General features: G+C 46.2%; 1 protein-coding gene across 3 annotated transcripts in view; it reads right to left on the bottom strand.

Moving 5' to 3' along the window:
* The window catches only part of PPM1H (protein phosphatase, Mg2+/Mn2+ dependent 1H), a 261,618-nt gene extending 248,927 nt beyond the window's left edge, over positions 1–12,691 (bottom strand). Inside the window, exon 1 of one of the 3 annotated variants that reach the window (XM_053555420.1) lies at positions 12,108–12,691. In XM_053555420.1, coding sequence (XP_053411395.1) covers positions 12,108–12,352 — 245 coding nt within the window. In that variant the 5' untranslated portion in view covers positions 12,353–12,691. The remainder of the gene's footprint in view (positions 1–12,107) is intronic. The other 2 variants (XM_053555421.1, XM_053555419.1) reach the window with 2 other exon arrangements.
* Between the last annotated feature and the right edge of the window lie 4,684 nt (positions 12,692–17,375).

Raw genomic sequence — 17,375 nt, 5'->3', positions numbered from 1 at the left:
AAGACCATCTGCATATCAGATATTTACATTATGATTCATAACAGTAGCAAAATTACAGTTATGAAGTAGCAACAAAAATAATTTTATGGTTGGAGGGCACCACAACATGAGGAACTGTATTAAAGGGTCGCAGCACTAGGAAGGTTGAAAACCACTATTCTAGATGGTTTATCGCAGCTCAATTTACAATTGCAAGATGTGGAAACAACCTAAATGCCCATCAACCCAGGAATGGATTAACAAGTTGTGGTATATGTATATCCCGGAATACTACTCAGCCATAAAAAGATGGGAACTTTAGATCTTTTGTATTAACCTGCATGGAGTTGAAACACATTCTTCTTAGTAAAGTATCAGAAGGGTAGAAAAGCAAGTATCCAATGTACTCAATAGTAATGAAGCCAGTAGATGATCTAATTCACGCTCACACAAGAGAAAACCTCAAATCAATCAAGTTGGGGGAGGAGGATTTGTGAGCTCCCACTTAGTGGCACGATGTGGGGGTACAAGGCACACCTCTTGGGTGTGGGACACAACTACAAAAGGGACTCACCTAACAAATGCAAACATTGTAACCTAGTTATTTGTACCCTCACATTAACCTGCAATACAAAATAAATATAAATAATTCAAGAATAGATGAGGGTGGACAGAGAAATGTTGGCTGATAAATGATCAAGTGAATAGAGAATCTAGACGCTGAGCATGGGGTGCTCAGTACATAGTGGCTTCATCTGCTCTGTATGTTTTAAAAAAATTTTTAATTTATTTTTATTTATTTATTTATTTATTATTATTAAATCATAGCTGTGTACATTAACATGATCATGGGGCACCATACACTGGTTTTATAGACCATTTGAATGCTGGAGAAAAAAACTACTTCAGAATTGCAATCACAGTGAGGGAGCAGCAGGTGCAGCGGGGAAAGCCTCGGCCTGGGACGCAAGGCATTTACAGCAGCTAGAGCCAAAAGGGCCTCGGCCACCCCCTAGGACAGGTGAAATACACGTCTCCCTGGGTCCAGAAACATGTAAAAAAATAGCAGCAAATCACAGTAGTTTCATAAAACTAAAAGTATTTGATGCAAACACCATTTTTTTTTCTGAGATTATCTATACGCCACTCCACGTTCATGAACTGCTGGTGACAGTATTAATAGATGGTAGATTTGATTATGTCCTTACAGAAGACAGTAGCACATAACACAGGTTATAAAAGCTAATAACTTGTGTCAGCCTTTTCAATAATTTTTAAATGACACAGGTTAAAATATGAATATTCTGAGAACGGATGACTCAACACCCCCATCTGACAAGAAGCAATTGAAACCCAAAGTAGGATTAATAAATAACTGGGCAGCAGCCAGCTAGACAGCACCAGGCAGTTCACCAACTCAAGGAGTCACAGGGGTGACTCGTGTCATTACAGGGAGGACGCCCAGGCAAGGAACAACTCAGGGTCCACATCCGAGACAGAGACCCCCAGGCGGTTGAATTTTAGGTGCTGCCTTGGCCCTTCTACACAGTCTCTCCCACCCTTGGCATTTAGAGTAGATTTCTTGGAGAAATCAGTTTCTGAATTTTGATATCAGTCCTTCCACCACGCTTGTACAAACACAAGTGCCATAGCTAAATAATGATGTAACTCAAGTGCAGAGGGGGATGCATCTGGGGGCTCACTTTTCCCATAGCTTTCCTCACAGCTGAATGGCCAGCCAGGATTTTATGCTGAATATTCTGAGAAAAAAACCCACACAAACAGCATACATTTTCTGCATAGGCTTCTAACATTCAGGGAGATCCAAGATGGCGTGTGAGAGTAACACAAGCACAGGCCGGACGCCCGAGACTCCACCCTGAAGAACCGGGTTGTTGGCCCTGGCCCAGCCGGGAAGGTCATCCACGGGGATGAAGGTCATATCGGAGCCTGTGCACCGAGGGAAAAAGGAGGACGCCTTAGAGTAGGAATGAACCAAGCAGACACCCACTTACCGTCATGCTCCTTGTTTCCCTAGCAGTGGTTCTCAGCCTTCCTAATCCCGCGGCCCTTTCATACAGTTCCTGTGGGTCATGACCCACAGGTTGAGAACCACTGCTCTAGAGCCACCTGACGAGCAAAATAGAATAAATAAAAATGGCAGGCTTGGTGCCCGTAGCAGTGGTTGGCAGGTTCGAACCTGGCCATACCAGCTAAACAACAATGACAACTGCAAGAAAAGAATAGCCAGGCATTGTGGTGGGCACCTGTAGTCCCAGCTACTCGGGAGGCTGAGGCAAGAGAATCACTCAAGCCCAAGAACTGGAGGGTGCTGTAAGACTGTCTCCAAAAAAAAAAACGGTGGCACCTGTGGCTCAAAGGAGGAGGGCGCCGGCCCCATATGCCGGAGGTGGTGGGTTCAAACCCAGCCCGGGCCAAAAACTGCAAAAAAAAAAAAAGGCAATGAGCAGGGCTCTGCTGTGTCCTACTGACCAGGCTTACGTCCCTGTGGCCGACGAGCTACATCGCTTTATATTAAGGGGTTTTATAAGCTTGTTGGTGTAAACCTTTAAACCGCGTTTAGTTCCAATGCTGGCCTGAGTCGTTACCCCTCCTAGGGCATCATCAGGATATAGTGGGATGACAAAAGGAGCGAAATGCAAGACTCTGGAGCCTGCTGTCAGGGCAGTTTTGAATTCTGAACATAGACAGCTTCCCAAGCATTCGTTGCCAGGCAGGGTAGCAGGCATATTCAGACACACACGCCGTGCTTCTGTTTGGTGATTTCATCTGTTTCCTAATAGGTGCCTGAAATAAATGAGGCACTCAAGTATTTACTGACTCTGTGAGTTACATACAACAACTGAGTCTTCCAGACTATGTGCCCTGCCCAGACTACCACCACCTCCTTTTCAGTTAAGTGTTATTCTCAGGGATGGGCCCTGGCAGCCACGCCGAGCAGGGTGGACATCTGACACAAACCAAACCAATCACCATCTCTCTGCGAGGCAGCTGGGAAGCGCTGGTGAGAGAATGCAGGAATGGCCACTTCGTTCCTGGTGGCCTTCCGATGCAAGGTTCCAGTCACTTATGTAGTCCTACAGAATTCCTCCACTTGGGTTCCACAACAGAGGCGTATCCTCTCTAGAACTCTCCTCCCCGTTCTTTTTTTTCCACCCCCTGAAGCTGGCTCAAAGGAATTTCTATGACCTGCAACCAAGAAGAGCAAGTAGGAAAAAGGATGAGATGGTTACTGCAGCACAAATGTTCTATAGATCCTAGACAGAGGCCAGAAAGGAGATTATGCAAAAGTGGTCATCCACTTGTTGGATATTCTTTGAAATGCAAAAGTGGTCATCCACTTGTTGGATATTCTTTGAAATGCAAAAGTGGTCATCCACTTGTTGGATATTCTTTGAAATGCAAAAGTGGTCATCCACTTGTTGGATATTCTTTGAAATGCAAAAGTGGTCATCCACCCTTGTTGCATTTCAAAGAAAAAAATTAAAGTTAAAAATGAGCATGTTAGGCTGGGTACAGTGGCTCACACCTACATCCCAGCACTCTGGGAGACCAAGGCGGTGGACTGCTCGAGCTCACGCGTTTGAGACCAGCCTAAGCAAGAGTTAGACCTTGTCTCTAAGAAAAAGAAAAAATAGCCGGGTGGACTATTTTGTGGTGGACACCTGTAGTCCCAGCTACTTGGGAGGCTGAGGCAGGAGGACTGCCTGAGCCCAAGAGTCTGAGGGTTGCTGTGAGCCATGATGCCAAAGCACTCTACTGAAGGGCAAGAAAGTGAGACTTTGTCTCAAAAAAAAAAGAAAAAAATTAGAAAAAAACATTACAACATAACAAGCAAAGGGCTAATAACCTTAAAATATAAAGAGCTCTGATAAATAAGAAAGATTATCCCAATAGAAAAATGGACAACATACATGTATATCAACAGGAAAATCATAAAAGACATTCCAATAACAAATATATATGTATTTATTCAACTTTAGTAATTAAACATAAATCTCAATACAGTGTTTTTCATCTATAAGATCACTGGCAAATATTAAAGGCTTAGCACTAATTTATAGTCACACACTGCTGGCTGGAGTGTGCACTGGTACAACCAGTCTGATAATATGCATCACAGCTGGGAATGTGCGTGGCTTCTATGGAAGCTCTCCATGTCCAAATATTAATCCTAAGGAAATAACTAATGATCTGAATAACCCATAAGCATGTTCACCAAGTGCCCCAAAGTGAATCTAAATGTCCAAAGAGGATTCACCGGTGAGCGGCCCTTCCACAGTGTTAGGCCCTGCAATTACTGACGTGGAGAAGGGTCTTACATAAATTCCTAGCAGAAGACATATCAAAAGACATGTAAATGTGTGACCAGCTTTTGCTTTTTAAAAATACGTAAATAAAAAAATCTAAAAAGATCTAAAATATTAACTGATTTACAAACAATTTTCACTTTGTTCTTTATACCTTTCACTATTATTTAAAATTTTATAATGTGTATTTTACACTTCAATTTTTTTTTTAAGTTTTTCATTAGAAACAATGGAATAGGAAAAAAGTCTACAACTTTCAAATAAAGCAACAGGTAACACAAGACAGTCTCAAAGCCAGAAGTAGGAGTCAGACAGAGCCGGGTACGAATCCCAGCTCTGCCACTTCAGAAGCTCTGTGACTCTGAACAAATTGCTTGCCTGTGTTCCATTCATTTCATTAAATCCTTACACGTAAAGGGCTTAATACAGAACCCACACATAGGAACATGTCAACAAATGATAACTATTGCATTCAGCCACTGTTAACACTAACCAAACATACATAGTGATGGGGTTTGGTGCACAGAGATGGGCCAGACAAATTAAATGTGGCCCCATTCTTAGGCTAATAAGTTTTTAAATATCTCCCATAGTATCAATGGGAAAGCTAGTGAAAGCCAGTCATATGGAAAAAATGAAGAGAAAACACTAGATAGGCTTGACTCTGCCTCAAAGTTAGGTTTTATAATTAGGCTCAACCCTGCTTTGCCTGGTAATTGAGAACATTTGCTTTCCCTAGCTGGTGAGTATGGAACACAGTCAATTACGGAAGTTCACAGAGGTAACTCACGTAAATCAGAGTTAAAGCATGGTTAAATAACTGCAATTCCATCCACTGTCTTCCCCTTCTCCCACCAATTTTCAGGGTTGACAAAGATTCTCTCTTGAACCAACTTTAGTCTGGCACTTCCGAGCTCTCTTTCCTACAAGCCAAGACTTTGGCCCCCATCCTGTTCTCCCGGCAAGAATCCTAGGTCAGTTCTTCAAGGCCTTGTCCTGCCAACCTGGATATCTGATCAAGTTCCCCACCCTTTACCTTGGCTGTATAAATCCTTGGTCTGCTTTCACAAAGGCTACTGCTAGGTAACTTTCCACCTCCTGAGCCCTCCCTCTGCTCTTTGACTATTAGTGCCTGGCTGTCCTTGCCCAGGAGTTGAGCCTGATCATTCTCCCATACTGAATAGATCTGAAGAAGTCTTCCCTATCATTTCATTAGTATATAATATATACAATTGACACGTAACAATCTCAGAATCAGATGAACAACAGGTACATATAAAGTCTTAGGTCAAAAGGCAACACAATGCTGGCTGGGAAAAAGACAGTTTGTTGCCCTACTGAGACTTACATCCAAACACTGAGATCAGAATGGCCTAGAAGCATTAAGACATTGCATCCACGGACCCCTAGTGCTGGTCTCTTTGAACCTTACTAGTCCATGATTTTATTTTCATTTCAAAAGACACAAAATGGGGAAGAGTGTGCTGTAAAACTTTCTTGAGGATGATGACCATGTCTTACGCACGTGTCACGGACCCAGCACAGGACCAGTGCGAGCCACTCAGCGCTAGGATTTCATCAGTCGAATGAGAGAAGTAATGGAAGCAGATACATGAGGATAGCACATATTTCCTAACAGGATACGATAAATCCAAGGGGAGAGAAATCCTCTGTTGGAATTAGGCAATTCACAGAACTATAAAGTCACTTGATTTTATTTCTACCAAACATCAAGAACTAAAAATACATTTTCTTGAACAGTAACATATTTTTAGAAAACAATTCCAGTATGCAGCTGTAAGTCTTCACTTGGTGATGCCGTGACCATGACTGTGAAGCACTGTGTGCCGGGGATCCAGTTATCTACCTCAACTGGCCCAGACACCCGGTAAACACGCCTCTCCAAAAAGTTAAATCTTCCCAGAAGCATTGCTAGTCCTTGAGACAAGCTGATTCATTTCCCTAAGAAAAGGGATACCCTCGGAGCTCCACCTAAAAACAGGATAGTTCCATTACAAATTTAAATCTGAAAAGCCAGGGAAGCTTGGTCATCTGCTTTAAAACAGGAAATCAATACTCTCCACAATCAATACTTTCCACCAGGCAGGTGAAACGCCTTGGTTGCTTTGGACTTTGACTCTCTGCAAATGAGTGACATGGAAAGCTGTTACAGGGGACCCCCCACCTATTTCTTTTTATCCTTACACAACAAGAAGAGAACGCAGAGGCTCTAAAATTGCAAAAGTCAAAGAGGAAGTCCTTAAGCAGGAGTTCTACAAAGGGGTGTCAGGAAGAAGGGTGGGTGGGGAGAGGTGAGAAGGGAGCAGGAAAGGCGGGTTCCTGAGCTCCAGAGAGAACCGCCTCCTGGTCTCTGGGCCGTCCCCACGGCAATCCCAACTGACACTACTTACGGGCAATAAGCGATTGGTGCTATGATTGGGGTGACGACAGCAGCCCACAGACTCTAAAATGAATCCAAATACTTGTAGGCTGTTTGCTGGATTCAAATCAGGTTATTTCATCACAAAATCCACAATTTTGAACTCTGCAGAAGCCCAAAGAGGCTCTGTTGTACACATTTGACAGAAGCTCGCAGAATAGCTTTTTGGGTACTCATGCTCGGGGGTATTTTTTACAAGAAATAGGAAAACAAAAGAGAGTTTACAGGGACAGCTAGAACCTAAGTAAAATTATGTTGCAATTTTAGATTCTTTCCATCAGGGCAAAGCACTGTATCTCTGATAAAATCTTTAACATGATGCTTTAATAGAAGAGTGTTGCTCAGAACGCAAGTCCCTTCTCTCTTCTGTACAGCCTCGGGCACAGACCTGTCTGCTGGGATCTCTAAATGCAGCTGTACCTCCAGGGACAAAAATTGGGCAAACAGGTCAAGAAGGAAAACAAAAAAGGCCAAAATAGGCTCCTGCCCTCTGGGTCCTTGCAGTATAGGGACCCCTTGGAGGTGTTTAAACATAGGGAATGAGAAAGGAAGTCGCTCCCCTGAGGTCTCTGGCTACTAGACTGCTGCTTCCTCCCAGACTTTCTCAATGGGCAGACCTAACAGGCTCAATCAGTAATTGCAATACAAACTCAAAAATGAAACTTGCAGTGACTCATGCCTACAATCCTAACACTTTGGGAGGCCAAGGCAGGAGGACAGTTTGCAGCTAGGAGTTCAAGACAAGCCTGGGCAACATAGCAAGATCCTGTCTCTATAAAAAGCTAAAAAATTAGCCAGGCATGGTGGTGTGCACCACACCTGTGATCCCAGTTCTGGGGAGACTGAGGTGGCAGGGTCGCTTGAGCCCAGTTCAAGGCTGCAGTGAACTATAATTGCACCACTGTCCTCCAGCCCGGGCAACACAGCTAGAACCTGTCTCTAAAAAAAAAAAATAAAATAAAAATGGAAACTTGCTAATTCATATTTTTAAAAAGACTTTAGTTCAGCCAGGCACAGTGGCTCATGCCTGTAATTCTAGCACTCTGGGAGGCCAAGGGGGGTGGATTGCTTGACCTCACAAGTTCAAGACCAGCCTGAACAAGAGTGAGACCCCGTCTCTAAAAAATAGCTGAGCGTCATCATCCTTAATCATCAGAGAAATGCAAATCAAAACTACTTTGAGATATCACCTAACCCCAGTAAGAGTAGCCCACGTAACAAAATCCCAAAACCAGAAATGTTGGCGTGGATGTGGAGGAAAGGGCACACTTCTACACTGCTGGTGGGAATGCCCACTAATACGTTCCTTCTGGAAGGATGTTTGGAGAATACTTAAAGACGTAAAAATAGACCCGCCATTCGATCCTATAATTCCTTTACTAGGTATATACCCAGAAGACCAAAAATCACAATATAACAAAGACATCTGTACCAGAATGTTTATTGCAGCCCAATTCATAATCACTAAGTCATGGAAGAAGCCCAAGTGTCCATCGACCCACGAATGGACTAGCAAATTGAGGTACATCTATACCACGGAATATTATGCAGCCTTAAAGAAAGATGGAGACTTTATCTCTTTCATACTTACATGGATGGAGCTGGAACATATGCTTCTTAGCAAAGTATCTCAAGAATGGAAGACAAAGTATCCAATGTACTAGGCCCTACTATGAAGCTAATTTATAGCTTTCGTATGAAGGCTATAATCCAACTGAATTGGGGGAAAGGGCCAAGGGAGGCAAAGGGAGGAGGGAAGTCAGGTGGAAGAATGCCACGCCTACGGTGCATCTTAGAATGGGTACAGACAAAACCTACTAAATGCAGAATACAAATGTCTACATACAATAACTAAGAAAATGCCATGAAGGCTACGTTGAACAGTTTGATGAGAATATTTCAGACTGTATATGAAACCAGCACATTGTTACCCTTGATTGCACAAATGTACACAGCTATGATTTAACAATAAAAAATAAAATAAAAAAAGTTGCAATTAGAAAAAAAAAATAGCTGAGCATGTGGCAGGCACCTATAGGTCCAGCTACTCGGAAGGCTGAGGTGAATCACTTGAGCCCAGGAGTTTGAGGTTGCTGTGAGCTGTGATGTCACTCTGCCCAGGATAACAAAGTGAGACTCTGTCTCAAAAAATAAAAATAAAAAAGATTTTAGTTCAGCGGATGTTATCCATAACTGCAGTTCCTTACAGAGCTCTACAACTTTTTGCAAATACCACTTAACACATGGCTAAACTTCTCAGCCACAATAGGAAGCTTTCTTAGGGTCCAGGAAATTCCACCCAGCACAATACCAATAAACATTGCAATGAATAAAAGTCCTCAGTTTCTGCATCACCGAGTCTTACTGGGATTGCTTGCAGCTAATTCTCTAATTCTATAACCTACAGCATCTCTCTTCTTGAAAGAGACCATTATCCTTTATTTTTTTTAAACCTCCAAAAGGGTCAGTCATCAACACTAAAGCCCAGCCCTCCTCTCTCCATCCCTCAATCAATCACCAATGGAGGCCAATTTCTCCTCCCTAGGACGGCTGGCAAGCGTGCCCATGTTTCACTGACTCACTTCCTAGAGAGGTTCACAGACCACTAGTACCGTTCTAAGGTCACTCCCCGAACAATCTTCCTACCTGTTCTGTCCCTCTCAGGTACCATCTAGAACAAAGAGGATTCCCTCTTCCTGGTAAGTCCTCCAGGAAAGGGCATGGTACTGGTGATGCTTTCCAGTCATAGCCGCAGCCTGCTGGCCTCTTCCCTTCCCCATTTCTGCCATTTTGATTACTCAGGAAGTCAGCTCGCAGGGAGGGACACTACAGTTTATGATTTGCAGGAGTGCTGCAGTCCAACAAGAGCAGGGGTGAGCAGACAGAAGTGGCCAGACCTGGGCCCAGACGGATGTATGGTGCTTTAATATGCTGTGGGGAGGCAGTTTGCTGTCCTGAGCTCCCGCCAGGCAAAGGTGTCCTGGCCCTGGGCAGGCAGCGTCCCCATTCAGTATCTCAGTGTCCCTATCTTTAGTAAGGAAATGACGGTGCCCACCTAATAGGTTTGTTCCGAGGACCAGATGATGTAACACCAGCTTGGAGACAGTGTAACAACTAGAGCGAGCATCGCCCATGTTGGCTGTTTAACACCGGGTACATTTAAAGTGAATGAGGTCATTCTCTGAGTGTTGATTCAGAAACAATGTACATGCCCCGGTGTTCTGTGAGACTGCTTCAGAATAACGTTTACTGTGAGTCTATTCTGGTCAGAAAAAGACACACAAAATAGGTATTTGTAGGTGCACTCAAATACTTCTGAAAAGCACAGGTCACCCAAACACGGAATGGTCATCGCTGAGGGAGGGAGAGAGTGGTGGGAGGGGCGGACGTGTTTGTACAGGTCTTTGCTTGAATTACTACCACCCATGTCTTACTTTTGCAACTAATTTTAAAATTTGAAAATTTTAAAGTAGCCTTCCTCCCCTTCAAACTGAACTTCTCTCACGTTCTATAATAGAAGATCCACTAAATATATGGAAGGGAGGCCTACGGGAGGAGCTAGGCCCGCAGCCCTTCCCTCTGCTGCCCACAATCTCGTCACAGCCTTGGGCACATGGGGTCGTCCTGGGACAGGGGCGTCCAAACATTCTGAAGGGTCTCCTTTCCCTCATGCTCCCCTGAGGTTTTCCTTTTATGGTGTCCAGGCAAGTAGCTGCCTCTTCAGTGTTTTAATATCTTCCTTTCTACTCTCCATGCTTGTTTTTCGGGTCCTCGGGCGCCCTTGTCCTGGGAAACTCCCGGAGGGGCCCATCTACGCGATCACAAGACAGAGTCAGCCTTCGGGGTGCCAGGGTCCAGACAGGAGTCCAACAACGTTTCAAGCAATGTGGGTTTTGTTTGTTTGTTTTTGAGTCAAGAAACAGCTCTGAGCGTGTTTTGGCAGGCACCTATTCCCTCCCGTGGGCTTTCCTTACACAGGTGTTTATTCCTGTGGCGGCTTTGCCCAGACGTGGCCGCGCTATCCCGCACCGTCCCCATCCTCGCTCTTCCCGGGTCAGGGGCATAATTTCTACTGTTCCAGCCCCCATCACACCCCCTTCTGCCTCCTCTCCACCTCGCAGTCTGCCCCCCGCGGCACCCGTTTGCTATCTCAGCCCGCGGAGAAGCTTGTTTGCAGGATCACCGGCGAGAAGAGACTGGAGCGGAATCCGGCCCGCGCGCCCCGGAACCGGGCGCTCCACCTGCCGGGGTGTCGGGGCCTCCAGAACCCGGTCAGCACCCAGGCGCCCAGGCGTCGGGAGAGCTCATTGGTTCCCGGGAAACCAATCAGCGAACGAGGCCGCGCACCGGGAGGGGAGGGCCAAGATTGCAGAGCCGAGGGGGTCCCAGGGAAAGGCGCAGGTGTGCCGGGCGCCGGGGTTTCGCGGGCGCCTTTGGACCCACAGAGTCATTTAAGCCCGGAATTCTGCTCGAATCCCCCCTCCGCGTTTCCCAGTTTCGTAAAGCTGAAACAGCACATGATGGAGGAGAGGCGGTACTTATCCTACCATTCACGAGATGGTTATTACTAGTCTGTGGGAAAGCTGCCCTGGAGTAGGGGACCGACACTAAAACCCTCCTCTCCTTTCCGGGTTCCATTCCAGGTCGTCACCCTAACTCGATCGGTTCTTGAAATAGCAAATCACTCAAACCCTCGCTTAATCGCCAAAGCTGATTACCGAAATCCTATATTACTCAGTTGGAATAAGTTTCCCCCTCCCCAGGGACTGGGGGACCAGTACTGGCATTTACTGCGTTTTCGTGCCTGCTAAAGGAGAAGCGATGGACGCGAAGGCTGCAGTCAGATAAACTGAGACCTCCCGAAACGCACCAGCACGCGCTCTGACGCGGGCGCCTCTCTGGGTCCGACGCCAGTTCCCGAGCACAGCGGCATCGCCAAGCCTCTGCCCCCCACCCAAAACTCTCCACGAGGGGGCACAAGGATATTTTTGGAGAGTGGGCTAACAGGTACCAGATTTCCTTACTGTGTTTCAAACTTCAGCAGAGCTGTTCCACCCACTTTTTCCCAAGCGACACAGCCCCGGATCCCCAGACCCGTCCAGCTTTCCTACGGCCCAGCGCCACCACCCAGGCCTCTACCACCCACACCCAGGCTGGAAACGCCGCGTCCTTGGGGATGGGGAAGGGGGAGGGGAGGAAGAAACGGCCAGCGCAAGTAAAGAGCTCCGGGCCGAGGCCTGGGCGCCGGCAGCCACTGGTGAGCCTGGGGGCCGAGCAGCAAGGAGAGAAGACGGCTGGAACCGTGCGGGGAAGGGCCGCGGAGCGAGCAGGGGCGCCGCCGGTGTCGCTGCACTCACTCTGCGTAGCCGGTGGCCCAGGGCAGCCGCCGGGTCTCCTTGAGGATGAGGATGGGGCGGGCGATGTGGTCGGCGCTGCACTCCACCTCGTCCTGAGACAGACCCAGGAACTCCGGCCGCCCGTAGGGGAAGCGCAGGGGCAGGTCCGAGCCTCCGCAGCCGCCGCCGCCGTGCTCGGAGCCCGAGCTGCCAGCCATGATGCCGCCCATGAAATTGGCCACGGCAGATTTCACGCGAGTGAGCATATTACTCCGGCGCGCGGCGGCGGCGGGGCGAGCGGGCGGGGGCCGGGCGCGGCGCGGCGCGGGGCATGCAGGCTGCGGCGGGCGCCGGGCGCGCGGGGGGCCGGGCCGCGGGGGCGCCTAGTGCCGCAGGGCGCCGGGCCCGGGCCTCTGGTGCTCGGTGCTGCCGCCACCCCCCGCGACACTTCCGCAGAGCAGCGGCATGGAGCGGGGCGGCCGGAGCCAGGGAGTCTCCGCGCGCGCCCGGAGCGCCGGGGCGGCTGCTGCGGCAGCAGGTCCCTTCCCCGCCCCCCGCGCTCGGCTGCTGCGTGCGTGGAACGGAGCCCACCCGGCCACGGCTACCGCCGCCGTCGAGTCATGTGATAATCTGGCTGCCAGGGCTCAAGCTGCCGCGGTGGCCGCGGCTCAGCCCCTCCCCTGCCGGCCGCGAGAGGCTGGCCCGGGGACCGTGACCTCGGGGGGAGGGGAGCCGCCGGGTCGGTACCTGGCGCGGGCGCGCGGGCGCTGCGAGCCGGAGGCGGCGCAGGTGTTAGGGACCGTCACGTGGGGCCGGGCCTCCGGGAGCAGCCAGTGCAGGAATCCGCTCCGGGAGGAATGCTGCCTGCGCCTCCGGGAAGGAGACTTCTGCAGGGGAAGCAGAGACAGGTGCAGGCTTGGTGGGACGGCTCCAACTCCCTCAGCGACATCAAGCCGCCAGTTGGTGTGAGACTTTTCGGAGCTAAAAACAAAAACCCATACTGATTGCACAAGAATCATTAAAACTTTTTCCCCTAGGGCCTAGGCATTCACAGAGTTGCTTTTCTTTTTCTTTCATTTCCACCACACGCATCGTTACCTATGGAGCAAACCTTTTTTCAAATCCAGAAATAAGCTTAATAGAGAGGGGAAAAAAAATCTCTTAAGGAATGACAAACAAGCACAATTTTATCTACTACTCAGTTGCTAAAGGTATACACGTCTTTTCCTCTTAGATAGCAACAAAAGTATCTTTTCAAAGCTGACTCCATTTGGTAAAGAGACGCTGGACGCATCAGCACTTTTTCTTAATTTAAAACGTTACAAAGTTATCTGAAGGCACTTACAAAACGGCAACTTTAATAGAGGGTAGCAACTCAGTGGGACAGTGAAGTAAAAAGGAAGCAATACTTGCAACAATAAACTATTTTTAGTGATCTTATATTAAAACAGAAAAATGTAAAACGCCGATGAATGTCCTTTATCGAAGGTGACGCCTCTTAACTATTGCCCCACTTTTTAATGTTTGCAATAGGACCTGCTTCCAGCTCACGTGTGCTTACTCTGCATCCTGCTCCTGTTTACCCACCATTTAATGTGCCAGGATTCTGTGTTACTTGCGCAGTTATGCCTGGAACAACTCCCTTGGAGTTCAAGAGGAAATACAGGTCTCATTCTTCTCCAGCCAGTGGGGAAGAGACAGGTGCCAGGCGCTGCAGGGGAGGCTAATTCTCAGGAGACGCCGCGTTCTGAGTCCTGGAGTCCTTGAGAAACCTCACTGGTCTCTTTTCTTCAGTATCCCTAATCTTCTTTTTAAAAGGTATTTCCCCATTTGACTTTTTCATGAGTAAGTATTCTTGTTTATTTTGTACCAAATAATTAGGTAAAAGTGACAGAATTTCAGACTTCCATTGCTATCGATGAGGTTTATCACCATCATTATTATTACTCTTCACAGAGTAGAAATGTAATATCCTCTTGGTTCCCTCTCTCCCTCTAATTTTAAAAATTGGGGCAGTATTTTAAATGATGCAAAACCTACTGTCTCCTTAACCTTTGTTTCATTAAACCGTAAACTCTCTGATACCATCCGTGGTAAATATCCAACATGCCACTGGTCTGGTGTCCCTTCAGTCTAAGTTTAGAATCCCCTTTTCAAGCTAGTGTTGAAGAAAACATGTTACCTTTTAACACTGTCTTGGATATTTCAGTAACAGAACATGTTTAAATTAAATTTAATAGGGGTTTCCCTTCATTTCACTTTATGAAAAAGCTTTAGTATTTACTTAAAATAGCTTTCAAAAATATTTTGTCTGATTCATTTTCAATTTAAAAGTAGTACATGATCATGGTAAATAATAAATAAAATTCAAATGTACAGAGCTATAAATGGAAAAGTAAAAGACTCTGTAAGAATTCCCCAGGTGATAAATACTGTTACTATTTTCTGTAAGCTACCATTTTTTTCCCCTCAAATTTTGGAAACATTAGCAAGATTCATAAACTTATGTTCTGTAAGAAGTTATTCTAGTGTTTCTCTATAACCTAATTATTATCTATTATGGGAAAGTATTTGTACATCACTATCTTAGTACAGCAAACTTTGCCCTGTAAACAGTGGAAAAACGGGAATTCTAAACCTGTTCTCCGCTTGCAAATATTTCTACAGCAGGAGGTGGAAGTGAAAGTTCTGGTTAAAATGAACAAGGCCAGCCTTCTTAAAGGATCTCCTAAAAACAAGTGCCTTGCCTACAGAGTATATTTGCAGGCCTGGGAGTATCTGAGCTGCTAAATGCTAATGGGGTGGTGATCAGGAATTGAGAGACCCTCAGTACATCTGGTATGTTGTGTGTCTCCCTCAGTTACCAATGGACACCTTTCATTTCTCTCTTGTGTTCCTTTTCTCTTGGAAAATGTAAGTTTGCAGATATTAATAAAGCCTTCCTTTAGGAGACAGAGCATGGACTCGGGTTTCATGCTATCCATATCAACATGATCTCATTTCTGGGCCTAACATACTACAATTTTGACCATTAAAGGATGCTGTACCACTAATAAGACTCATTAGACTATTTTCAAAAAAAAAGAAAAAGTTTTGAATAATTTCTTCAGTCAATACCTCAGGGATTCTTTCAAAACAGTTACTAACTATAGAGGGGAAAATAATAAGTTACAATGGAAAAGCCTGGCAGCCATCACCTTCAACAAGTGTCCCGGGTTCAGGACACCAGCAGTGACACGTCTCAGCGCCCTGCGGCCTGGCTCATGGAGTAAGGCACAGGGCCTCCGGGGTGTTCTAACTCGGTAAACTTCATGAGGAAGTGTGGGCCAAACCCAAACTGAAAGTGTTCCACGAAATTTCTGACCAGGTCTCCAAAAGTGTTGAGTCCTGAAAGACAAGAAAAGGCTGGCGGAGCATCTCCACTTGGAAATAAAGGAAGCACCACTTGCCATGTAGCACCAATGTTAATTTCTCAGTGTTGAGGTTAACACCAGGGAGGATGGGAAGATGGGTGAAGGGTATACAAGAACAAAGGTTTAAAACACATGCACATACACACACACACACACACACACACACACACACACCCAGAGGCACTCTGGGTTTAAATAGAAAGCAAAAGCTCTTTTGTAAGTCAATCCAGGAAAAAGAGGAAAGATGCCTTTCAGGATTCATCCCTCCGCCAGCTTCAGATTCCCGCAGGACAAGCATACTCTTACTAATCTTTATATTTCCAGCACTTAGCCTAACCCCTAAAAAGTAACAGGGTTCAGTTGGCAATGAATTCTTTTTTTAAAATCCCATTCAGAGGCTCCGTGCCCGTAGCACAGTGGTTATGGCACCAACCATGTACACCAAGGCTGGTGGGTTTGAACTCAGCCCAGGCCAGCTAAACAACAATAACAACTGCAACAAAAAATAGCCAGGTGTTGTGGCAGGCACCTGTAGTCCCAGCTACTGGAAGGCTGAGACAAGGGGACCACTTAAGCCTAGGAGTTTGAGGTTGCTGTGAGCTGTGATGTCACAGCCCTCTACCAAGGGCCATACAGTGAGACCCTGTCTCAAAAAAAAAAAAAAAAAATCCCATTCAGAGACGAAAGACTATATCCTGTTTGAATAACCAAGCCTATTACTTTTATACACTGTTTTCTTAAAGATTTTTCTCCTTTAAACCCTGAAAAAAAATCTGTGTTATCTATAAATAGAACTTACTTAATTTATGACGCCTGAGGCTAAGCTACCTTCAGTCTATATCCAGGTAGAGATAATAGTTGTAAATACATCATAATATGTTGGCTTGGGGTTATCACTCTTCTCTAGTTAATTTTTTTCCCCCTTAGGGATGTTTTAAATATCAATTAAAAGATTACCCTGGGTAGAGAGCCATGGCATCATAGTTTACAGCAACCTCACACTCTTGGGCTCAAGCAATCCTCTTGTGTAAGCCTCCTGAGTAGCTGGGACTATAGGGGCCCACCACAATGCCCAGTTAATTTTTCCATTTTAGTAGAGATGGGGTCTCATTCTTGCTCAGGCTGGTCTTGAACTCCTGAGTTCAGGCAATCCTCACACGTTGGCCTTCCCAGAGTGCTGGGATTACGGGCATGACCACGTCTGGCCTTAATCTTAAAATTTTAAACCATTTTCCTTTTCTGTTCTTCACTTATAACAATAAGGATAACAAAACTTACCTTGTAGGATATTTTGATGATTAAGTGGAGTAACATGTAAATTCCCAGTGTTTTTTCCTGGATGATGAATGAGCAGGTAGCAAGCATCAGGGCAGCAGCCTGCACTATGAGGCAGTGAATTTATATATGTTGTCTCCAAAGCTTTAACAATACTGGCAAGGTAAACATTGTTTTTAATGCTCTTAACCAACAGGACCAGTTCACTACAGAAGAAACTGAAGGTGGGAGATTTGTAAATGAGTTGCCCAAGATAACAACATATGTACCTTACTTACTTCCTTTAACATTACATCAAATAGGCTCGGTGCCTGTGGCTCAAGCGGCTAAGGCACCAGCCACGTACACCTGAGCTGGCAGGTTCGAATCCAGCCCGGGCCTGCCAAACAACAATGAGGCTGCAACCAAAAAAAAAATAGCCAGGTGTTGTGGTGGGCGCCTGTAGTCCCAGCTTCTTGGGAGGCGGAGGCAGGAGAATCGCTTGAGCCCAGGAGTTGAAGTTTGCTGTGAGCTGTGATGCCACAACACTCTACCCAGGGTGACAGCTTGAGGCTCTGTCTCAAAACAAAACAAAACAAAAACAAACAAACATTACATCAAA

Source organism: Nycticebus coucang, chromosome 12 (assembly GCF_027406575.1).
Source record: "Nycticebus coucang isolate mNycCou1 chromosome 12, mNycCou1.pri, whole genome shotgun sequence".
NCBI lineage: Eukaryota > Metazoa > Chordata > Mammalia > Primates > Lorisidae > Nycticebus > Nycticebus coucang.
The sequence above is the reverse complement of the archived record's forward strand: the minus strand, read 5'-3'. Positions and strand labels throughout refer to the sequence as shown.